The 21,850-nt window shown below is 43.8% G+C and overlaps 2 protein-coding genes across 2 annotated transcripts in view; one reads left to right on the top strand and one right to left on the bottom strand.

Annotated features, from left to right (window-relative positions):
* Nucleotides 1-7,305, bottom strand: part of LOC113258015 (cytochrome c oxidase assembly factor 1 homolog) — a 95,409-nt gene extending 88,104 nt beyond the window's left edge. The window contains exon 1 of the mRNA XM_048212819.2: nucleotides 7,182-7,305. The gene's annotated coding sequence lies outside the window, so the exon portion shown is untranslated. The remainder of the gene's footprint in view (nucleotides 1-7,181) is intronic.
* Nucleotides 7,306-7,422: 117 nt separating this feature from the next.
* Nucleotides 7,423-21,850, top strand: part of BLVRA (biliverdin reductase A) — a 43,425-nt gene continuing 28,997 nt past the window's right edge. The window contains exons 1-2 of the mRNA XM_026502565.4: nucleotides 7,423-7,512; nucleotides 14,210-14,242. Of these exons, the coding sequence (XP_026358350.1) occupies nucleotides 14,231-14,242 (12 nt within the window). The 5' untranslated portion in view covers nucleotides 7,423-7,512; nucleotides 14,210-14,230. The remainder of the gene's footprint in view (nucleotides 7,513-14,209; nucleotides 14,243-21,850) is intronic.

Here is a 21,850-nt window from a genome sequence, read left to right as displayed (position 1 = left end):
ACCTCCTCCTCCTCCTTCCCCTCTTCTTTCTCCTTCCTTCTCCTTCTTCCTTCTTCTTCCTTCTTGTTTCCTCTCCTTCTTCTTCTTTGTCTTCTCCTTCTCCTTCTTTTTTTAATTAAGTAGGCTCCACACCCAACATGGTGCTTGAACTTATGACCTGAGATCAAGAGTTGTATGTTCTACCAACTGAGCCAGCCAGGTGCTCCTCATATAGATTCACTTCCGTCAAGTCTTTCTAAAGCATTCAACTTAAATCTTAGAAACAATAGCTTCTTTTAATATTAATTCTTTGTTATATTTATATATTTACTTAAACGACATAATTATAATAACTAATACTGGCATTTGCATACACAGACTGTATTAGCTTTGTATGGCTGACATATCAAACTTCCACAAACTCGGTGACTTAGAACCACATAAAGTTATTGTCTCACTGCTCTGGAGGCTAGAAGTCTGAAATCAAGGTGTAAGTAGGCCATGTTTTCTATGAAACCTGTAAAGGGTATATTTTCCCTTGTCCCTTCCTGCTTCCAGTTTGCTGGAAACGTTTGGTGTTCCTTGGCTTATAGAAGTATTACTCCAATTCTTTGTCTTCGCATGGCTGTCTTCTCTCTGTGTATATCTATTTCTGCATCCAAATTTCTCCTTTTCGTAAGAACACCAGGGATATTCGATTAGAGCCTACCCTAATGACCGCACTTTAACTTGAATACCTTTAAAGACTCTAACTACGAATCAGGTCACATTCTGAGCTCCTGGGAGTTAGGACTCCAACAGACCTTTTTCAGGGGACATAACATACACCCCCTTTTTAGGGGCTGAGACCCATAACAGTTCACTCACTATTTGGTAAGCATTGCCCAGGTGGTGGGTACAAAAGTGGACGTGCCATACTAGAGCTGTGAGTATTTCGCATTAGTCAGTCCATTTTGCAGAGAGTAGGGAAAACATGGGCTAATACAAGGAGTCAATAAAGAAAGCCCAATGTCAGTTGTGGAAGAAACTGAAGGGGTAGAGAGGTAAACGATGAGGCAGGGAGTTGAGCCATTTCTCTGGGCGGGCAATTTAAACAGCAGCTAGCCTATTTCCCTAAGTTTTCCTAAGAAGTATTCCCAGGAAAGGAGGAATCCCTTCAAATCTTAAAGGGGATCCGTATGTAACTCTTTCAAAGGAACAAGGGTTTTACTGTTCTAATGGACAATGTGGTCATCCTTCCCTAGCTGTGTGTTCCTCACATTCAAAATTTTTAGAATATATAGGTATGTTTCTTATATCCTCAAATTTTCCTTGCTTGCTTCTATAAATAAGGTCACATTTGCATTTATTCCCCATGTTTTTCAAGATGATCACTCCTACCCTCATAGGCCCCCCCCTCCTCAGGTGGTATCTTAGAAGATTCATAATCAGGCCAGTATACGCTGGATACTGCTCTCTCCTGACTTTGCCTGACATGCTTCCAAAACTACAACACCCTCAAAGCTCTGTCATCTAGAACTATTTCTTCAACATATTTTCCTAGGGCCTTATACCAGTGCTCCTGGTATATGCCCAATAAATATTTGTAGAATGCTGGACTACATTATGGCCTTAGATGGCAGAGTGAGTATGACCTGCTGAATGTTCCATTTGGTCCCCTATATTCTCCAGTCTGTCCTGCAGTTAGATGGAGCCATGGGACTAGTTTTAACCAATGGGTTACAGAGCCTTAAAACCGCATTCAGATGACTTAGAAGGGAGGGAGCTGGAGCTTGGAGTTAATGTGTTTTGATCCGCTCTAAAATGAAGTTATCAAAGATGGGGCTAAGTCTAGCGGGATGTTTGTATTGGGAAAGTCAAATCTGACATTCACCTCCAGCTTCTTGCTGAGGGCATCCATTGGCCCCTTCAGGCAGCTTTGCTGGACTGGACCCAAGAGAACTGTCTCTCCCGCATGGCCCACACCTGATCCATGGGAAACACAATGTGTCCTATGAACTACTGACGCTATGTGCATGTTGACCAACTCCAGCCCAGCAGCACACAGCTGGCTTGTCCACCCCAGCTGTTTGAGGCCTGTCTCTCCCTCGTGGGAGATAGATAACAGTCCAGAGAGTCCCCCAAGTGTACTGACTCTGGTACTCTGGTTCCCCAGCCGGACTCTGGTAGCCCGTGGCTGTGATATGAGGGAAATAGGCTAGCTGCAGCTTTTCTCAAATGGGGAGAAAGGGAAACTCACAGCACAATAAGAACTCATCAGAGATTTCTTCACCAAATCTTCTCTCCACTTTGATTCCTTCTTATATCCTTGAAGATCTGATCCTACATTTAGTGTACCCTGTTGTTTTAATCAAAATCTATACAAAATCTGTTACTCATTGAAGGGGGGACATGTGCAAACAGAATGACCGAGAAATGGCACTGGAGGTCTAACATAGCTCCTTGTTTTTTAACGATGTTTTAGTGGGGTTTTTCTGTTACTTGTGGACTAAGGCAGTCTGTTACTGTCCCCACAACCTACCAGAGTCCTTTAGGCCAAAGAGGGCAACTACTTTGTACAATGGGAAGTTCTTATTCAAAAAAGGGGTAGAAACTGAACATAAAATCAGACTTCACAAGGATTAAGAGAAGTAAACTAACACGTTTGTAACACATCATTTCCAGAAAGTTAGGGTGTTAGTTGTTCTATCCTTACACTCTATATTCGAGGACACATGCGGCCCCTCTCACAGGCTTTTTCAAAGTTCCTCTGGGTATGCTGGTCTGACTCAGCAAGTGAAGATCTGTGGGTTTTGCTTTGCCAGCAGCTCTCCTTCTAATAACAGAGTTCAGCATTCCATTTTGGTGAACCATCTCTTCTGCATATTTAAAGTGATCTTGCATTCAGATCCCTGAATTTAGTTTATGACCTAGGCCTTGCCAGTGAAAATATGGCATCCTTTTGGTGCAGTTATTTTTTAAGAAAGGGTATATCATGACACAAGAGGAAGTATTAAGATAGATAGAGCAATAGACAATAAACAGTAAGCATAATACATAAATAATAGAATACATTAGAAGTTATAAACGCTATGGGAAGAAATACAGTAAACTAAGGAAGTTAGGAGCAGGGCAGGTGATAATTTTGAATACAGAGGTCAAAGTAGTTCTCACTGAGATGGAATCTGAGCAAAGATCAGAAAGAGTGGGAATCAGCCATGCATTCCAGAGAGAGATCAGCCAGTGCATTACGGCAAAAACCTGTGTGTCTTGTTCAAGGAAAAGCATGAAGTCCAGAGTGACTGAACCAGAGTGATCCAAGGGGAGGGTCATAGTCAGTAGATGAGGCTGCAGGAGAAACAGATCATGTAAGGCCTTGTAGGGCCTTTTAAGTGTTTTGGCTTCTACTCTGAATTAAATGGGAAACCACCGGAGGGTTTGAGCAAAGAAGGGACATGATCTTTCATTTTTTTCAAGTCATTCTTGTCTTGCATGGGAATAAACTGCAGGAAGTCCAGAGAAGAGACTTCAGTGACTCAAGTGAGAGATGATGGAGATATGGGTAAAGGTAATCAGATTCTAAACATGTTAGGAAGATCCAGCCAACAGAATTTCCTGACCCATGGATATGGGATAGAAAAGAAAGGTGAGTGAAGGATAACATCAAGGTTTTTGACCTGAACAACTGGAAGGCTGAAGTTGCCTATGATGTGGTGATAATCTGGGAAAGGTAAATTTGGGAGGAAAATTCAGGGGCACAGATTAGGACATGTTATGATTGATACCTATTTTAGATATCCAAGAGGTGATATTAAGTAGAGAGCTGGATAGAAGAGTATGGAATTCAGGAGACAGGTATGGGCTGGGGATAAAAATTTAAAGCCAAGATAAAAAGGCTTGCCTTCTCTTTCCACACTGAATGAAAACCTCATTTAGTTAAGCAGGCTTATTAGGTCATAGGATAAAGGATAAGAACTCTTTGTTGAGGAAAAAAACAGTCAACCTTACAGGCCAGAATCCTGATTCTTGGAAGACGGTAGAGTAGGAAAAATCAGAAATCAGTTTCCCCACTTGGACAATAAATGCACTGGCAGAATCTGTCTGAGGCAACTATTTTTGGAATTCTAGAGTCTGATGAAGGCTTGCAACATACCGGAGAAGACTTGGCTTTGGTAAATTGTGCTAATTTCAGTCCATTTCAGCTCTTAACACAGTAGTAGCTCCCCATCCCCTATCCTCAGCCACATGGCAGGCAGCTAGGCATGTGTTCCTGTAGCAGCTTACATTCAGCTTGCAGAGGCCAGGAATCTGTCTGCAAAATATCTGTATTCTGATCACTGATTGCCAATTAAAATCACAGAAGTTCAGACTAAGAGGTCAGTAGCCATTGTTGTTGCAATTCCCTTCGTTGTTGCAAGCCCTGTCCACCTCAACCTGAATTGACTTTCAGGGGAATTTTAGGGCTAATGCCTTTCCCCCCATTCCTTTTCTGCCTTTTCCCTTTTGGGGGGGGGCAGACATTAAAGACTAGGACATAAAAAACAACTGCATCTATGGGGGAAATTAGAAAGTGGTTGCACATTTCTATGAAAAGGCTCAAAAAAGACCTGAGAAGACATTAAATTTACACCTCAGGTTGATCCTCACCACAAAGCAACCTATGAAATTTAAAAAATAATAAAAATAACTAAAATCAGCAAACCCTGGGGAAGGGGGAGGATCGGATTTCCAGCATTACCACACTATTAGATTCAAATGATCAGTGTTGCACAAAAAAATCATAAGGCACACAAAGAAATTGGAAAGTATGGCTCGTTCAAAGGAAAAAATATAACAGAAATTGTCCTTAAAAAGGGAGATATACTAGAAAAATCTTTAAAACAATTGTCTTAAATATGTTCAGAGAACTAAAGGAAGATGTAGGTAAAATAAATAAAATGATATGTGAACAAAATGGAAACACCAATAAGAGATAGAAAACCTAAAAAGAAAACAAGAAGAAATTCTAGAGCTGAAAACTACAATAACTGAAATGGAAAATTCCCTAGAGGGAGTTAAAGACAGACATGAGCAAACAGAAGAAAGAAAACAATGTTTAAAACATGCATTGTTTAATTTCCACAATTTTGTGAATATTCCAGTTTTGTTTTTGTTATTGACTTCCAATTATTTCCAAATTGGAAAAGAAGAAGTAAAATTATCTCTGTTCGTGGATACTATGATCTAATATGTAGAAAATTTTAAAATCCTACAGAAAACTATTAGAAATAATAAGTGAATTCAGGAAGGTAGCAGGATAAAGTCAACACACAAAAATCACTTGCATTTCTATACACTAACAATGAATAATCTGAGAAGAATGACAACAATAATTTAATTCTGCAGCAGCATTAAATAGAATAAAATACTTAGAAATTAACTTAACTAAGGAGGTGAAAATCTTGCACGATGAAAACTACAAAACCTTGCTGAAAGAAATTAAAGAAGACGTAAATAAATGGAAACACATCCCATGTTCATGTATTAGAAGACTTAATATCATTATAGTGTCAATACCACCCAAACTAATATACAGATTCAATTTGGTCCCAACAAAAACTCCAACGACTTTTTTTTTTTTTTTTTTTTTTGCAGAAATAGCAAAGCTCATCCTAAAATTCATGGAATATCAAGGGACCATGAATCATCGAAACGATCTTGAAACAGAACAAGAGAGGAGGAGGACTCACACTTCCCGATTTCAAAATTGATTACAAAGTTATAGGCAATCAAAACGGTGTGTACTGGCAAAAAGACAGACATATCAACGAATGGAATAAAATAGGGACCCCAGAAATAAACCCTCACATATATGGTCAAATGATTTTTGACAAGAATGTCAAGTCCATTCAATGGGGAAAGGAGTCTGTTCAACAAATGGTGCTGGGAAAACTGGATATCCACATCAACTCAAAATGGGCCAAGGACCAAAATAAGACCTAAAACAATAAAATTTCTAGAAGAAAATACGACAAAAGTTTTGTGATATCAGATTTGGCAATGATATCTGATATGACATTAAAGGCACAGGTAACAAAAGGAAAATTAGAGAAATCGACTCCATGAAAATTTAAAAATATTTTGTATCAAAAGACACTATCATCAGAGTAAAAAGGTAACTCACAGAATGGCAGAAAATATTTGCAAATCATATATCTAATAAAGGATTAATGTCCAGAATATATAGAGAACTCCTAAAACTCAACACCAACCAACCCGATTCAAAAAGACTTGAATAGATTCTTCTCCAAAGAAGACATAAAAATGGCCAACATGCTCAAGAAAATGTGTTCAACATTATTAGGGAAATGCAGATTAAAACTATAATGAGATACAACCTCATACCCATTAGGATGGTTACCATCAAGAAAACAGAATATGAGTGTGTGTGAGGCTGTGGAGAAATGGGAACCCTTGTACATTATTGGTGGAAATGTAAAATGGTATAGTCATTATGGAAAACAGTAGGTGGTTCCTCAAATAATTTAAAATAGGATTACCATATGATCCAACAATTCCACTTCTGGGTATATACTTCATATATATATTTATATTTTTTTCCATATATATATAAAAATCAAAAGGATCTCAGGCATTTGTACACCCCTTTTCATAGTAATATTCACAATAAATAGCTAAACTGTGAAAGCAACTCAAGTGTCCATCAATGGATGAATGGATAAGCCTTAAATGTTCAGCCTTAAAAAGGGAGGAAATTCTGTAATACGGTGATATGGATGAACTTTGGGGACATTATGCTAAATGAAATTAGCCAGTCACTAAAAGACATATACTGTAGATTCCACTTACAGGAGGTACTTAAGAGTGATGGCATCATAAAGACAAGGTTAAGGGGGAGTTACTGTTTAATGAGTACAGCGTGTCAGTTTCACAAAAGGAGCCCGGGGAAGGGATGGTGGTAATCATTGCACAACAATGTGAATGTACTCGGTATCACTAACTGCGCACTTTAAATTAAGATAGTAAAGTTCATGGTATGTGTATGTTATCACACCGACAGAAAAAGAAAGAAACGAAAAACTGCGTTGCTGCCTCTGTGATCTGGACCCAAAAGGACCGAGCGGATTCACTGGGTGGGAGGGCGGCCCAGAAGAGGGCAGAGAGCACGGTGCCCCACCACCACCCCCCGCGCGGAGGCCTCACAGGTTGGGAACAGACTCTACCGTCTTCTCCTCCTCCTCCTCCTCCTCCTCCTGTCGCGGAGCTGGGAGAGTCCCTTGCCAGCCAAACAGGTTCGCCCCCAGCCCTGCCAGCCTCCGGCGGAGCGGTGGGGCTGGGGCGGGGCTCTCCCACTAGGGGGCGGGGCCCCTCCTCTCCCCTCCTCTCCCCTCCTCTCCCCTCCTCTCCCCTCCCCTCCCCTCCTCTCCCCTCCCCGCTGCGCTCCCCGCCGGCCTCGCGCGCCTTGGCCAATCGGAGCGGCCGCCAGCCTCAGCGGCACGGCAGGCGGCTGCACGGCGACTGCGCCGGGAGCTCGAGCTTTGTGCCCCGCCGCAGGTAAGGCGCACGGCGCGGGAATGAATGGGGGTCGCGGGCAGCTCTTCGAAAACCTTTGGGCTGGAGCTTGGAAAACGTGGCCAGCGGGAGACCGGGCTCCGCCCTGCGGTCTCCGGCCCGAGGCCTAAGCCCCGGGCGCAGCCTGGGAGCCTCCTGCCTCGCTCCGCTGGGCCCGGAGGGGAGCAGGCAGTCCCGAGGCCGGGCTGGCGGGGGATCGCGGCCAGCTGTTCCTGGAAGGGGCTTCCTCAAATAAGCAAAAAACAGACTGTTTAAAAAATTAAATCTGTAGTTTATTGTGAAAGTGTTTATGGTTTCAGCTGTAATGTAGACGTAAGTCGGCGGGTGCTGTGTACGTGCACCGCGTAGTCTAAGGGGATGGGGCTGAGCCCGCGGTTCTGTCGCCGCAGCTCGAACGTGGGCTGACACCCCGGTCCACGGCAGACGTGCGGGGCCGGGTTCTGCTCCTCCAGTAGGAATCCCGCGCAAGCCCCTTAACCTCTCCTGGCCGCGCTTTGCTCTTGGGAAACTGGAAATATAGGTATTTCCTAGACCCTTGTGAGGGTTCCATGAATTAAGTGCACTCTAAACAACTAAGGCTGAGCTCCCAGCAACCACAGGATTAAATATATACACAGATCTTTTCAAGTACGGATACCCTGAACTGTTGGACCAAGGAATTACGGTAGTTGACAACAAATCGCGTAGAATAGTAAGAAATAAATATAAGAATATATATACCTAGACTTTGGAAGCAGAGACAGTGTAAGAACAGAAAATATGTCCGGACGCAAAAAAAAAAAAGTAAGTATGTCAGTGCTGTCCGACAGAACTTTCTGTGACAATGGAAATGTCCTGTATTTAATTAACTAACATATCCACAGCCTTATGTGTCTACTGGCCACCTAACAGGACAGCGCGAGTCTCCAGTTGGGTCTCAGATTTGTTTCTAGGAAGGTAAACTTGGTTAGTTACATAGTTCTGGTCATTTGGAACGTAAAGCGTGCTAGGGACTTCTCCCACCTCCCCTCTGGCAACCAGCACTTTGTTCTCTGTTTATAAGAGCTTTTAAAATGTTAGAAACAAAAGTTACCCCTACTTGTTCCGCCCGTGCGGAAGGTTTGTATTCAGTTGCCCTCCCCCACTGGCCAGCTATGCTGTGCAGTTCGTGGTGTCCCGGGGCTCTCTCCAGCACGAAGAACTGGTCTTTCAGTAACAGGGAACCAAGGTTCCGATCTTTCTGGGGGACCCATGTCTAACAACACCTATGGGCCCCAGAATGTCCTGATCTCAATCCAGTTTTGAAACTGAGTTGCACATTGTTTGCCGTTATTTGAATTAAGTCGCTTAAAAAAAAAAAAAAACACGGGCATACCCTTATAAATTTCAGTACACAAGACATTTATTCCTTGATAAGAGTGTTTTGACTCTTGTTACCTCATTTTTCCTATTACATCTATCAAGATCACTTTCTTTCTTTTTCTTTTTTCAACAATTAGTGCTTTATGGTCCATTCCAATAGAAAACAGAGTTACAGATTATGGAAAACCACAGATAGGGGCACCTGGCTGGCTCAGTCGGTGAAGCAGGGACCCTTGGTCTTGGGATTGCGGGCCTGAGCCCTCTGCTGAGTGTAGAGATTACTTAAAAATAAAATCTTTAAAAAAAACCCTACAAATAATCTATTTCTATTAGTCAACATCATGACTACAATTTTGAAAAATGGTACTTTCAAGAAAAGGTAGAAGGTTTCGAAATGGTGATACGGAGGAATAGAATGAACATAGAGCGGGTAGGAGGGGCAGGAAGGCAGGGAGGGGAAGAGAGTGGCTTAGGTTTGGGGAGAGCGTCCAGGAAAGCTTTACCTCTTCAGCCCTTTTGTGTGTTTTAGCTTCGATAGCAGCTGCTTCCCCGGCTCCGATAACTCGAGCCTTATCCCAGTTCATTTGTGTCTGTGCCCCTGAAAGAACCAGAAGAGAAGTTAATGACCTCCAGCTAACCAACACAAACACTGAGGAAGCCAAACCAAAGGAGAACAAAAAAAATAGAAGTAAAGCGGGTTAGAATTACAGTATGTCAGCACCAAAAGAGAGCGTAGGGGTCATCTAAGTATGTCTAAGTTCATCCGCCCTCTCTCCTTTTTTTTTGTGATGCAGAAACCAACACGTGTCCCTTGGCCTTGGTCAGATTGGTGGTGGGTGCCCATGCCCGGTATAGAATTCTGGGTTTTTGTGTGTGTGTGTGTTTTAAGATTTTATTTATTTATTTGACAGAGAGAGACAGCGAGAGAGGGAACACAAGCAAGGGGAGTGGGAGAGGGAGAAACAGGCTTCTCGCCGAGCAGGGAGCCCGATGCGGGGCTCCATCCTAGGACCCTGGGATCATGACCTGAGCCAAAGGCAGACGCTTAATGACTGAGCCACCCAGGCGCCCCAGGATTTGGGGTTCTTGTGTCACAGGCAGGCTGTATCCCCCAGAGTGATAGCGTATCTGAATGCACCGTAGTGTGTCACCTGTAGGGGTCAAAGCTCAAACTCCCAGCACTGTTCAGTAGACCTGCTGCGGCAGATGTGGGGAAAGGAGAAGCCTACTTTAAATTGCTTTAAGCAGGTTTTTTATGCAAACGTGTTGGCTTTTTTCTTTAGCTGCCTAGTCAACCACTGCAGCCTGAACTATCATTTGTCATTACGTGGTAATTCAGGATCTAGCTCAAGATTGTTCTGTTTGTGTTTTAAGTGCTTGCTCCTCAATATATTTTTGGATGGGAAGACCTATTAATTCACATTAATTTAATTTACAAGTTTGATACAGTTATAGGCACAGTCCCAGTGGAACTGTTTTCTTTAGCTTGACAAAGATATTCTAAAATTAATCTGGAAGTCTGAGCAAGCAAGAATAGATAAGAATACTGCACAAGTTAATGAGAGAACTTGAACCACCAGATAACAAAACATACTGTTAAGCCATAGTCATGTAAACAATGTATTGTAGGCATGGGAATAAAGGTCAATGACACAGCAGAAAACGTGAAAAAAAGAATAACCATATTCATAAGATCTTATGTATGAGTCCTTGGGGGAAATGATAAAATAGTCCATTAATGATTTGGGAACAACTCAACTCTTTGGGGGAAAAGTACAGGTGGAGTCTTATCTCATGCCATACACCAAAATACAGCCTAGATGGATTAAAATATAAAATTTTTTTAAAAAGTTAAAAATCTAAAAAATAAAAATGTGTCTATAAGTGTTTCTAAACATAATCCTGATAGTCAGAAACTTAAAGGCTTTTAGTGTTTGACCATTTAAATATTAAACCCTTGAAATGAACAAACCTAAATCTTCTTGCTGTAGGATTAGGTCTTAGATATTTAAGAATATATTAAAATATAGAATAAAATTCTCCCTGGGTTCTTTTCAAACTTTGGTCTTGGCAGGACAGTGGGGAGGAAGAGAACTGTGTGATGTGCAAGGAGGGTGTAGAAAGGCAGAGGCAGTTTATAAGGGGAGTTGAAAGCTGGAGGGGAGCGCATGGGAAGGATACCCCAGTTGAACATGCTTTCATTGAGAGTGTAATTCATCCTAGGTAGTAAACTACTGATGCCTAATGAGATAGGATTTCTAAGTGGGATTCTGTCTCACACATGTGCATTTCTCCAAATCATTCTTTGTTTTCTTTTGTTTTGCTTTCCCAGGTTCTGTGGGAAAGCAGTACAGTTTATAAACAATGTTTTGTAGACATTTTTAATAGGAAGACTTTCCTGGAAGTTCTCATTTGAAAGGAAGGGCAAGGAGTAGCGATGTTTCTACAAGGACAAAGGACTCAGGGCAATTTAATGATTTTTCGTGAATGTGATTTGGGCACTGGAGACAAATCGGAAGCAGTAGAATCGCCAGATCAGAGGTTGTGTGCGTCTGGAATTGTAACGGATGCCCTCTTGCAGAGCTGGCACCCATCTGTAGTCCCCCAGTAATGTCAGAGAGTGTATTCTCCCCACCCTTTCACCACCACACTGTGGCAAACGTGTGGATCTCCTCCAGTCTGATAGGGCATCTTTGTGAAACGCTAATTTGCATTCTGTGATCGTAAGTGTGGTTGAGCATTGTTCCAGTTGTTTTAAGAGTCCCCTGAATTTCCTTTTGGGGGAATCAGAGAGCATTTTAGAGCTGGAACAGGCCTTAGGGATGAAGTCCAGTCATTCAGCCTACAGATGAGGAACCTGTTTGGACACGGTCCCTTGGCTAGCGCATGACTGAAGCGGGACCAACACCAGCTCTCCTGTGGGTCACAGCAGCTGTCTGCGTGAGTGTAAGGCAGGACCTGTAAAGGTCTCTGGAATATTCTGGAGTTTGGCTCTAGAACCAGAAAGTCTCAAAACTACGGTGCAATGCTACAGCGCCTAGACTGTGAGACCAGATGCTTTTACCCACACGGAATTCAGGGGGTCTCATCTGTAAAATAGAATTCGTGTTACCTCTTTTGCCAAGGGTCTGTGGATTAGTGTTAATATAAAGCAGTTGATATAAGTAGGCTCACAACTGTTATCATCCCCCTCATATTTGTGCATTTTGTTATCTGCCTTTCCCACCCACATGTAAGCTCTAAGGGAGGCTTAAATTAAAGTTCTTAAAAATGTGAGTAAAACACAGTAGAGTTTGGGGTAGGGCATCTGCAGGGGAGAGCAACCAGGGTGTGCCCTCTGGGGACCCCCTGTGATCCAGGCTGCTGCTTAACACACATCCTTGCTTAGTTCCAGCTTTCCCCCCCGCCCCCGGCTCTGCTGTCAGTGTCTTAGTTGTCCTTAGTTGTCCGAGATATTTTATGCACAAGAAGACATCACCCCCATACTGACTCCCTGAGATCCGAGAGGAAAGCTTACCTGCTTTGTTACTCCCAGCTTTTTAGGTTTGTCTTCTACAAGTTCCCTTTGTCATATTTTTCAGGAAACATGAAAAGGCTCTGGGTTATTAAAGGAAAGAGAGCATGTGTGCACACTAGGTTAGGTCCTGAGACCCAATCTCAAAGCACAAAGGAGGAATGAGAAGAGAGAGGGAAGGGGGATTACTGAGAATGGGTTCTTTTCAACACACAGCCCAGGTGACCAACCCAGATGGTCATAGGATTATCAAGAGTCAGGTTTTTTTTGTTTGTTTGTGTTTGTTGTTTTTACTAATGGGTGTTACTTATTTCATTGTTCTTGTTCAGGGTTATTGTCACTATGTCCAGCCCTTTCTCTATTTTGAAGGAGAATAGGATCAAATGCAGGGATGGGTCCAAGGACTGAGGCCAGCACAGCCTTCCCTTCCCAGAGCGCTTGGAGGGCCGACCTCCCTCTTCCAGCTCTGAGCATCGTCTGCACTGGCCTCCTGGACATGGGGGGGGGGGGGAAGGGCTGGAGAGGCTTTAGTTCTTCCTCTGCCACTTCTAGTCACGCGGTCACCCTGCCATCGCCTGCCCGAGTCTTCGTTGAAATAAAGTGGCAATTCTAACAGCTCTGAAAAATGAATGAGAATGTTGACTTGCATGGGCCTCTCTGTTCTACCGTCAGTCTACTCCAAGTGCGGCTGTCTGACCACGTGGGCGCCATCTTTTGGATGCCTGTTGAAAACGCAGGTTCTCAGCTTCGCCTCCCCTGTAGACTTCCTGAATCAGAAATCTCTGGGGGTAGAAGCCAGAAATATGCATTTTCAACAAGCAGTCCTTGGAGTACATTCAAGTTTGGAACAACTGTTAGTCCCTACTAGTTTCTTACTTCTTCTCCTTCTCTCTCCTGTTTCTCCTTCCCTTCCCTTTTCCTTTCCTCATTTCTTCTGACTCCTCCTCACCTGTTTGCCCCTTCTTTCCTCCTCCTCAATGCTATGGGTTCAGAGTAGCCTGTGAAACTGTTCTTTTAACATAATACATTTAAGTCCTCTGGAAACTCAGCGAGAAGGAAAAAAAAGAAGTATGTATTTCCTACTGCCTTGCTTGTCGCCATACGAGAAAGGCAGATCTGGGGCTCTCGGGTGGCTCAGTCGGTTAAGCGTCCGACTCTTGTTCTCAGCTCTTGATTTCAGGGTCATGAGTTCGAGCCTCACATTGAAAAAAAAAGAAAGGCAGATCTGAAGCTCTCCTCTCCAAGCACCAACTTTGGGACAAGCATCATTCTTCTAAGTCCATGTAGGCATTGTATTTACCATCACTCTTTCGGTATAGGAGCTGGGCCTTCAGGGTTGGGAACGTCCTTCTTTAGAGAAGCATGCCTGGTATGACATCCCAGCCACCAGCAGCCTCAGAATCAGACACTGGCCTGGGTACCATTACTGGAGGGGTAAACGTGGTGGAGGCATTTGGGGAAGATAGGGCCAGTGGGATAGTAAGTAGCGTGGGAGAGGGGCGCCTGAGTGGCTCAGCTGGTTAAGCGTCCTGCTCTTGCTTTTGGCGCGGGTCGTGATCTCAGGGTCGTGATCTCAGGGTCACGGGATCAAGCTCCGTGGTAGGCTCTGCACTCAGTGCCGAGTCTGCTTGAGATTCTCTCTCTCTCTCTCCCTCCCTGTCTCTCCGCCCCCCACTCGTGCTCTCTTTCTCTCTCTAAAATAAATAAAGTCTTAGAAAAAAAAAAATAAGAGTGCGGGAGAAAGTGGGATGGTAAAGGGGAGTGTCTGCACGGAGTCTGGGGCAGGTGTCATCAGAGTGCTGACCTCTGCTTTTGTCTTCACAGCCACGGGAGTAGGAGGTCACGATGACTGCAGAGGTGAGTTCCTTCAAAGGACTGGTTTAAGGAATGCTTCTCTTGCAGTGTTCCTCGCTTCTCCTTCACAGAGTGTCTTCTCTCCCTACAGAACTTTCAAAAACATTGGCACAAACTTGAGAACACTTCCCTTCCAGCCTGCCGACGCGCACATGGGTCCGGGTGCTATGGAAGAATTAGGCCCTTCTGCGTTCTTATCTGTGTCTGCCCAGCTTCAGTTAGATCAGACTTTACCTGCTGCAGTCACAGCAGAAACAGCACTGAAGGGCCGGGGCTGGAGTGGGCAGCAGGGTGGAGGGGTGCTGGGCCGAGAGCCTTGCTTTGTGTTATGCCGGGGACACTTAACCTCTGCTTACTAGGACATGTCTCTGCATCGTCTCCTAGGGGCTCTCAGTTCTACTGTCCCTGTTCTTTGATCTGCTGAGATTTCTAGTCACTTTGCCCTTTTGTTTTTGCCTGACTGATCAGCTCCTTCCTGCCTTTACTCCTCTCCAAGTCCAGCCAAACTCCAGGGTCCATCTCTTCAACCACTCGTGGTCTGCTGTCCCCAACTGCTTTTCCTCTTGTCCCGTTGAACCACCATGCCAAACCCAGGACAGTGGTCTTGGGTGAGTGGCCCAGCTTCATGCTGTTTGCAGCTGGCAAATGTCTCCAAACCCTCTGCGGGTGCCCAGCACTGCCAGCCTGGCCTCCAGGGAGCTGCACCCCCTTTCCCATTGCCCTGAATGGCCAGCTCCAGTCTTCTCATTCCTCCCTGCCCCCTCCTCACTCTTAGTATCTGGACCACTTTATACTTTACAGGGAAAAATGAGAACGATCAGACATCATCAGTCTCAATTCCTGCCTTCCCATTTGTCTTACTCCTCTTGTCACAGTGAAAGGGATGTTTCTCGAGAGAGCTCCCGGCTGTGAGTGTAATAGGAAAACCCAACTTAATGCGGTTTTTATCTCGGAAGTCCAAATGGAGGGCAGGCCGTGGGGCTGGCTGATCCAGCGGCTCAGCGATCTTGATGATCCAGGGTCATTTCGTCTCTTTGCTCTTCATCCAAATGTCAGCTCTCTCCTAGAGAGTTCCTCTTATGGTTATAGGATGGCTGCCAGCAGCAACTGGGCCCACACGCTTCCTCATTCATTTGAGCAGAAGGAGATAGCAGCTCTCCCAGAAAAGTAGGAACCTCTTTTTGTTGAAGCCACACCTAATGCCTCCTTAGGTCTTATTGGCAAGAATTATGTCCCGTGCCCACGCCTGGACTAATTACTCGGTCGAAGGAGCCAAGATTTTGCCAACTGGCTTAGACTAATCAGGCCCACCATGAAGCAGCTCCCCCCCCCCCATGCCTGGGCTGGATATAGGAAGAAGAACGGGGAGGGGCACCTGGGTGGCTCAGTCGTTAAGTGTCTGCCTTCGGCCCAGGGCGTGATCCCAGAGTCCTGGGATCGAGCCCCACATCAGGCTCCCTGCTCAGTGGGAAGCCTGCTTCTCCCTCTCCCACTCCCCCTGCTTGTGTTCCCTCTCACTGTGTCTCTCTCTGTCAAATAAATAAAATCTTAAAAAAAGAAAGAAAGAGAAAGAGAAAGAAAAGAAAAAAGAAAAGAAAAAGAGGAGCGGACCTGTCGCATCCAATATCCCTAGAAACCCCTGTCCGTACTCTGAATTGCAAATTGTTGCCTCTTCAGACCTCACACACTGCCTCCTTAATTATCTCTTTTACCAGCTACGTTGTTAACCTCATTTCTAATGACTCTTTCTGATTAATATTTCCAAACGCTTTTTTTTCTTTTTTGAAAGATTTATTTATTTATTTTAGACAGAGAAAGAGCGCACAAGTGGTCTTGACCATGAGAATTTGAGTGAGTCACAGGGTGAAGGGGTCAGAAACACCCGGAAAGTGCTTAAAAGAAGTCAGCCTTGAAGTGGGGAAGGCTAGAGGATCAGTAAGTAGGAAGACTTACTGTTGACTTTCCCCATTTTATGGCTTTTGAGCTTTGTACTATATATGTGTATTGACATCATTACAAACATAATTTTTAAAAATTATTATTTAAGATGAATTTCAGTAAGAAAGAAGCCCGACTGCGGTAGGTTGAGAATGCCTCGGAGAGAGGAAAACATGGAGAAATGACCTATGGACATCTCTTTCAAGAAGCCTCCCTTTGAAAGACAGGAGAAAAATCGGATTACAACAGCTCGACAAAATGTCACGTGTTGTTTTGTTCTGAAGAAAGTAAGAACTAAAGCTTTCTAAGGGGCGCCTGGGGGGCTCAGTTGGTCAAGCAGCCAACTCTTGGTTTCGGCTCCGGTCATGATCTCAGGGTCCTGGGATCCGGCCCCACGTCGGGGTCTGTGCTCAGTGCGGAGTCGGCTTGAGGATTCTCTCTCTCCCTCTGCCTCTCCCCCCACTTGTGCGCCTCTCTGTCTCTGTCTAAAATAAATAAATAAATCTTTCAAAAAAGAAATTAAAGCGTTTGGAAATGGTCTTAGGAGTTCTGAAGAAGAATTAGAAACTCTGCATTAATAATAAGCTTCTACAGCCTGGTCTGGTAACAGCTCCATCAGTCATCAGCTACCCCTTCTTTCCCATCGTTTGGACCCTTCCTTCTTCGAGGGCTTTTCCCTCTCAACCTTTGAAAACATTCCTAGACCTTGGGTTCCCCTTTAACTATCCTCACTTCTCTTCCGCCTTACACACCCATCGTTCGGTGTGAGCACTTTCTCACTTCCCTTTTATGTCCGCCTCACTGCAGTCTGACGTGGTTCTCGCTGTTCCACCAGAACTTCTCAGTCGAAAGTCACCAGTAGCATCCATATTGCCAAATATGAGAAGGTGCTCCTCAGCCCCTGTCATGACATGTGCTCTCTGCTGGGGTGTGCAGGGTTCCTCTCTGGTATTTATTTTCTCATTCCTTGTGGTCTTCATCCTCGTTCTCGCCCTTCCCAAGACAGCTCTTCTAATGGATTAAATGATTACCTTTTTGTTTTCATGTATTCATGAAAGTATATGTTACTGGTTTTGTATAAACACCCTTTACGTTTGGTAATTTTTTTTTATTTTTTATTTATATTTTTTTTGGTGCACAAGGTCTGTGAATTAAAACACATGCATCAGCTTGTATAACCATTACCACATTCGGGATTTCGACCCCACTCCAGAATATTCCTTTTGTGTTCCTTTGTTGTCACAAGACCCTCACCCCACGCCCCTGGCAACCGCTGTGTGGTATACTTTTAATTTCAGCAACTGTCTTGTGTTACAGTTTATATCTTGTTCTCTTTCTTATTTTTCACCCCCAGAACCACATTTTCAAGATAAAACATGCGGTTAATCTGATGCACGGTATCCCATGATGTGCGTATTTAATCCTAACAAGACACCTGTGAGCAAGGTGCTATTTTTGCCTCCGTTTTGTGGATGAAGAAAATGAGGGTTCAGTAGCTTGCTCACGTCGTGGGGTGTTGGGGGCAGAACGGTCACGCAAGCCCTGATGGCTCTGACTCTGAATGCCTTTCTTCTTGTGTATTTTCAGCTAATCTTGTCCACGCAATTCACGTGTCATTTCTGCTACATGAAAAATTTCTCGGGGCTTTCTTTCTGGAAGCGATACCTCCCCCCGTTAATTCCCGTTGCACTTTATCTCTGTGTTTGTTACCTTCCGCTCTCTGACATCCACTACAGCTGTCTGTGTCTTACTCATCTTGCTATACCCACAGCACCTGGGGTGATGCCTCATACATTGTTTGTCCTCGCCAAATGGCAGTCATCATTTAGTCAAATGATCGGATGGTGGAGAAACTCTTCAGTAATCTTGTCGTGCAATCTGGAACTTCGATGGGCTAGTGAAAATGCAGAGGAAGGAAATCATGTGACAAGATGTCAGGGAAAACTTGCTGTGACTCAGGCGCTGGCTGGAGTGCAGGGTGGAGAAGGACTGTCAGCCTCAGCTAGCCCTTTGGTCTCAGAGGAAGTTTGTTGACTACATGAATGACTCCCAGGATTTCGAGCATTTCAAGCTGGCTCCCTTATGGAATTCGTGGAGCCACTGGCCTTTGCCCAGCAGTTCAGAGCACAGCCAGTCAGGTGGAGTGGATGGTTGGCACCTGGCACGGGATGATGATGAGATGGCCAGGTGGAAAGTGGAAATGCCCAGTTGGCATTTCTTCTTAGGACTGGAGCTGGGAGGAAAGGATGGCTCACAGCTTGGGATGCTGGAGTCCTCAGCATAAAGGTGGTCATGGAAACCTTCAGAATGAAGGGATTCCCCCCCTCCCCGAACTCCAGGAATATGGGGAAGAGAGAAAAACAGAGGGACAAGGATTGAGCCCTGGGAAATACGCACATCCAGAAAGTGGGGTGAAGAAGGGAAGTGGTGAAGTGTGAAAAGAAAAGCTCAGTATGAGGCGAGAGAAGCCAAGAAAGGAGGGAAAGTCCAGTTAAGTTTTAAATGTGTCTGAGGTCCAGGAGAATGCAGTTGAGAAAAAGACCTTGAATTTATCAATGAAAAGATGGTCTGTGATGAAGCAGAGAGTCGTGGGAGTGGAGACCAGATTACAGCTGGTCCAGAAAGTGGAAGTGGAAGCAGCGGTTGTAGCCTGGAGGTGTGATGAGCCAAATAATTGGGGTCAGTGGACTGGGCAGTCAGGGGCAGGAGGTCCGCAGGGTGGGGCAGCGGAAGATTCGGGGCACTGTCGAGGGACCTCCAGGAAGGGAGACGGGAGTAAGCCAGAGGTCCACAATCTGTAGAGTTCTAATCTGCTTGGAGCATCCCTTAGATATCTGTATGTATTTTAAGTGTTTTTATTTTGGATAACTAATATATACACATCGTTCAAAATTTTTAAAAATTTAGAAAGAAAAAAAAAAAAGATGTATCCTGAAAAGTCCTCTTCCCTCCCAGCTACTCTGTTTCTCATGCTCCCAGGCAAACAGTGTTACTGGTTTGTTGGCTGTCCTTTCAGAGAGATTCTAAACATATACAACAATTATTCTTTTTTTCTCTCCAGCTGTCCCCTCCTTTTGCACAAACTGTGGCACACAGCTTACTGTGTCTTGCTCTTCTCACCCAACAATCTCTCTTAGAGATCAGTCCATTTAAATACATAAAGAACTAACTTCCTTGTTCTTTTCTATAGTGGTGTAATATTTCGTTTTAAGGGTGTACCATAATGTACATCAACGGCCAACTATTAACAATATCTATGTTATTTTCGATTTTCTGCTATTACAAGTAAGGCTGCAATAAACCTAAGTCTTTTCACTGGGTAGCTCTGTAGGATACATTCTTTTTTTTTTTTTTAAGATTTTATTTATTTATTCGACAGAGATAGAGACAGCCAGCGAGAGAGGGAACACAAGCAGGGGGAGTGGGAGAGGAAGAAGCAGGCTCATAGCGGAGGAGCCTGATGTGGGGCTTGATCCCGTAATGCCGGGATCACGCCCTGAGCCGAAGGCAGACGCTTAACCACTGTGCCACCCAGGCGCCCCTGTAGGATACATTCTTAAAAACGATTTACTGGACCACAGAGTATTTGTGTATTTCCAAGTTGCTCTCCACAAAAGTTGCCCATTTTTCTCTCCCTCTTGCATTGTATGAATGTACCTGTTTTCCCACACTCACCAATGGGTGTTGTTAAACTTTCTGGTCCTTGTAAACAGTGGATGAAAAACACGAGGTTGTACTTCCTGACTATTTAGAATCCCCTTTTCCACTCCCAGAGTGGTGGTCCAGCTCTTGCCCTCATGCCTTACCCCCTGAAGTTCCTCCAAAATGACTTTACTTTTTTTTTTTTTTTTTTTAAACAGAGAGAGAGGGCGGGGAGGCTGGGGAGAGGGAGAGAGAGAATCTTAAACAGGCTCTACACCCGGCACAGAGCCCATGCGGCGCTCCATCCCACCACCCTGAGATCATGACCTGAGTTGGAATCAAGAGTCAGATGCTTAAGCAACTGAGCCACCCAGGCGCCCCTTATGTTTTCTTTTACCCTTTTAACGTCTCAAAGCAATTTTTTTCTAAGTTGGCAGAGCGTGTTGTCTTAATCCTAACTTCCTCTGAATTCTATGATCAGGTTTGGAGTTCCAGACACCAGCTTCTCTGAGTCCAAAAGGGGGAGCACGCCCACTCTGTGACTACGGTTTGACCCTGAAGTAGGCTTTGAGTCACTTTGCTGTCCCTTATGTGTACCCTTTCACGGCAGTCTTGAAACTGCTCCTGTTCCTTTACTTTAGTGGCATTTTCCCAAAGGTTCGAGATAGCAGAGCGAAGCAAACAACTGAAAATGGCATTTTAAACATCCTGGTTTCTAGAAATCCATTGCCCCCCCGTTACAGGCTCCTTTCTCTGTATCCTTCCGCCTTCTCATAACCTGTGTGTATCTTCCCCTTTCTGCTCCTCCTTCTTGTCCTTTCCTCTGCCTTTTGCTGGTTCCCACCCCCAAAGTTTTAGCCACCAGTATTTGGGGATTTTTCAATTATCTTTTTGTTGTTGATTTCTAATTTAATTCCATTTTGGTCTCAGAGCAGACCTGGCATGACTTCTGTTCTTTTAAATTTGTTGAAGTGTGTTTTATGGCCCAGAAAGTGGTCTATCTGGGTGAATGTTCCATGTGAGTTTGAGAAGACTGTGTATTGGTGTTGTCGAAATAGGCTGTCGATGTCCGTGATACCCAGTGGACCGATGGTATTGTTGAGTTCAGCTATGTCCTTACTGCTTTTCTGCCTGCTGGATCTGTCCATTTCTGATAGAGGCGTGTTGAAATTTCCAACTATGATATCGGGTTCATCTTTTTCTCCCCGTAGGTCTATTGGGTAGATAGATGTTTCATGTAGTTTGATGCTCTTGTTAGCCATGTACATGTTAAGGGTTAATATTATTGGACCCCATTATTATGTAAGTGCCCTTGCAATTAGTATAGCCATTCTGCTTTTTAAAAATACTAACATGGTGTATTTGTCTCCAGCCATTTACTTTTAATCTATATGTGTCTTTATATTTTAAGTGGAATTCTTACAGACAGCATCTAATTGGGTCTTTTTTTTTTTTTTTTGATACACTGTGACCATCTTTTAATTGATGCATGGAGACCATTAACGTTCAAAATGATACAGCTGGATTAATATCTGTTGCTATTTTCTATTTGCTGCCCTTGTTCTTTGTTCCTGTTTTTGTCTTCCACTCTTCTGGTTTTAATTTGAGCATTTTATGATTCCATTTGTTCTCCTTTCTTAGCATATTGATTATACTTCTTTTTTGACCTTTTTTAGTGGTGGCCCTAGAGTTTGCAATATACATTTACAGCTAGTCAGAGTCCACTTTCAAATAACAACTATACCATTTCACAGGGTGTGAGTACTTTAACAAAATATTCCTATTTTTCCTCGTACTCTGTGTCCTTTATTTCACTTATATGTAAGCATACATAGCATATAAGTACATAAGATACAATGTATAAACATACATAATTAAATACTTGTTGCTGTTACTGTTTTGAACAAATTGTCACCAGCTAGATGAATTCATTAGAAAAAGTTATAATTTTACCTTTATTTAATCCTTCTTTGGTGCTCTTCCTTTCTTTATGTATTTTCTTTGTCTCTAGAGAACTTCTTTCAACATTTC

This window comes from Ursus arctos, unplaced genomic scaffold (assembly GCF_023065955.2).
Source record: "Ursus arctos isolate Adak ecotype North America unplaced genomic scaffold, UrsArc2.0 scaffold_3, whole genome shotgun sequence".
Classification (NCBI taxonomy): domain Eukaryota; kingdom Metazoa; phylum Chordata; class Mammalia; order Carnivora; family Ursidae; genus Ursus; species Ursus arctos.
The sequence above is the reverse complement of the archived record's forward strand: the minus strand, read 5'-3'. Positions and strand labels throughout refer to the sequence as shown.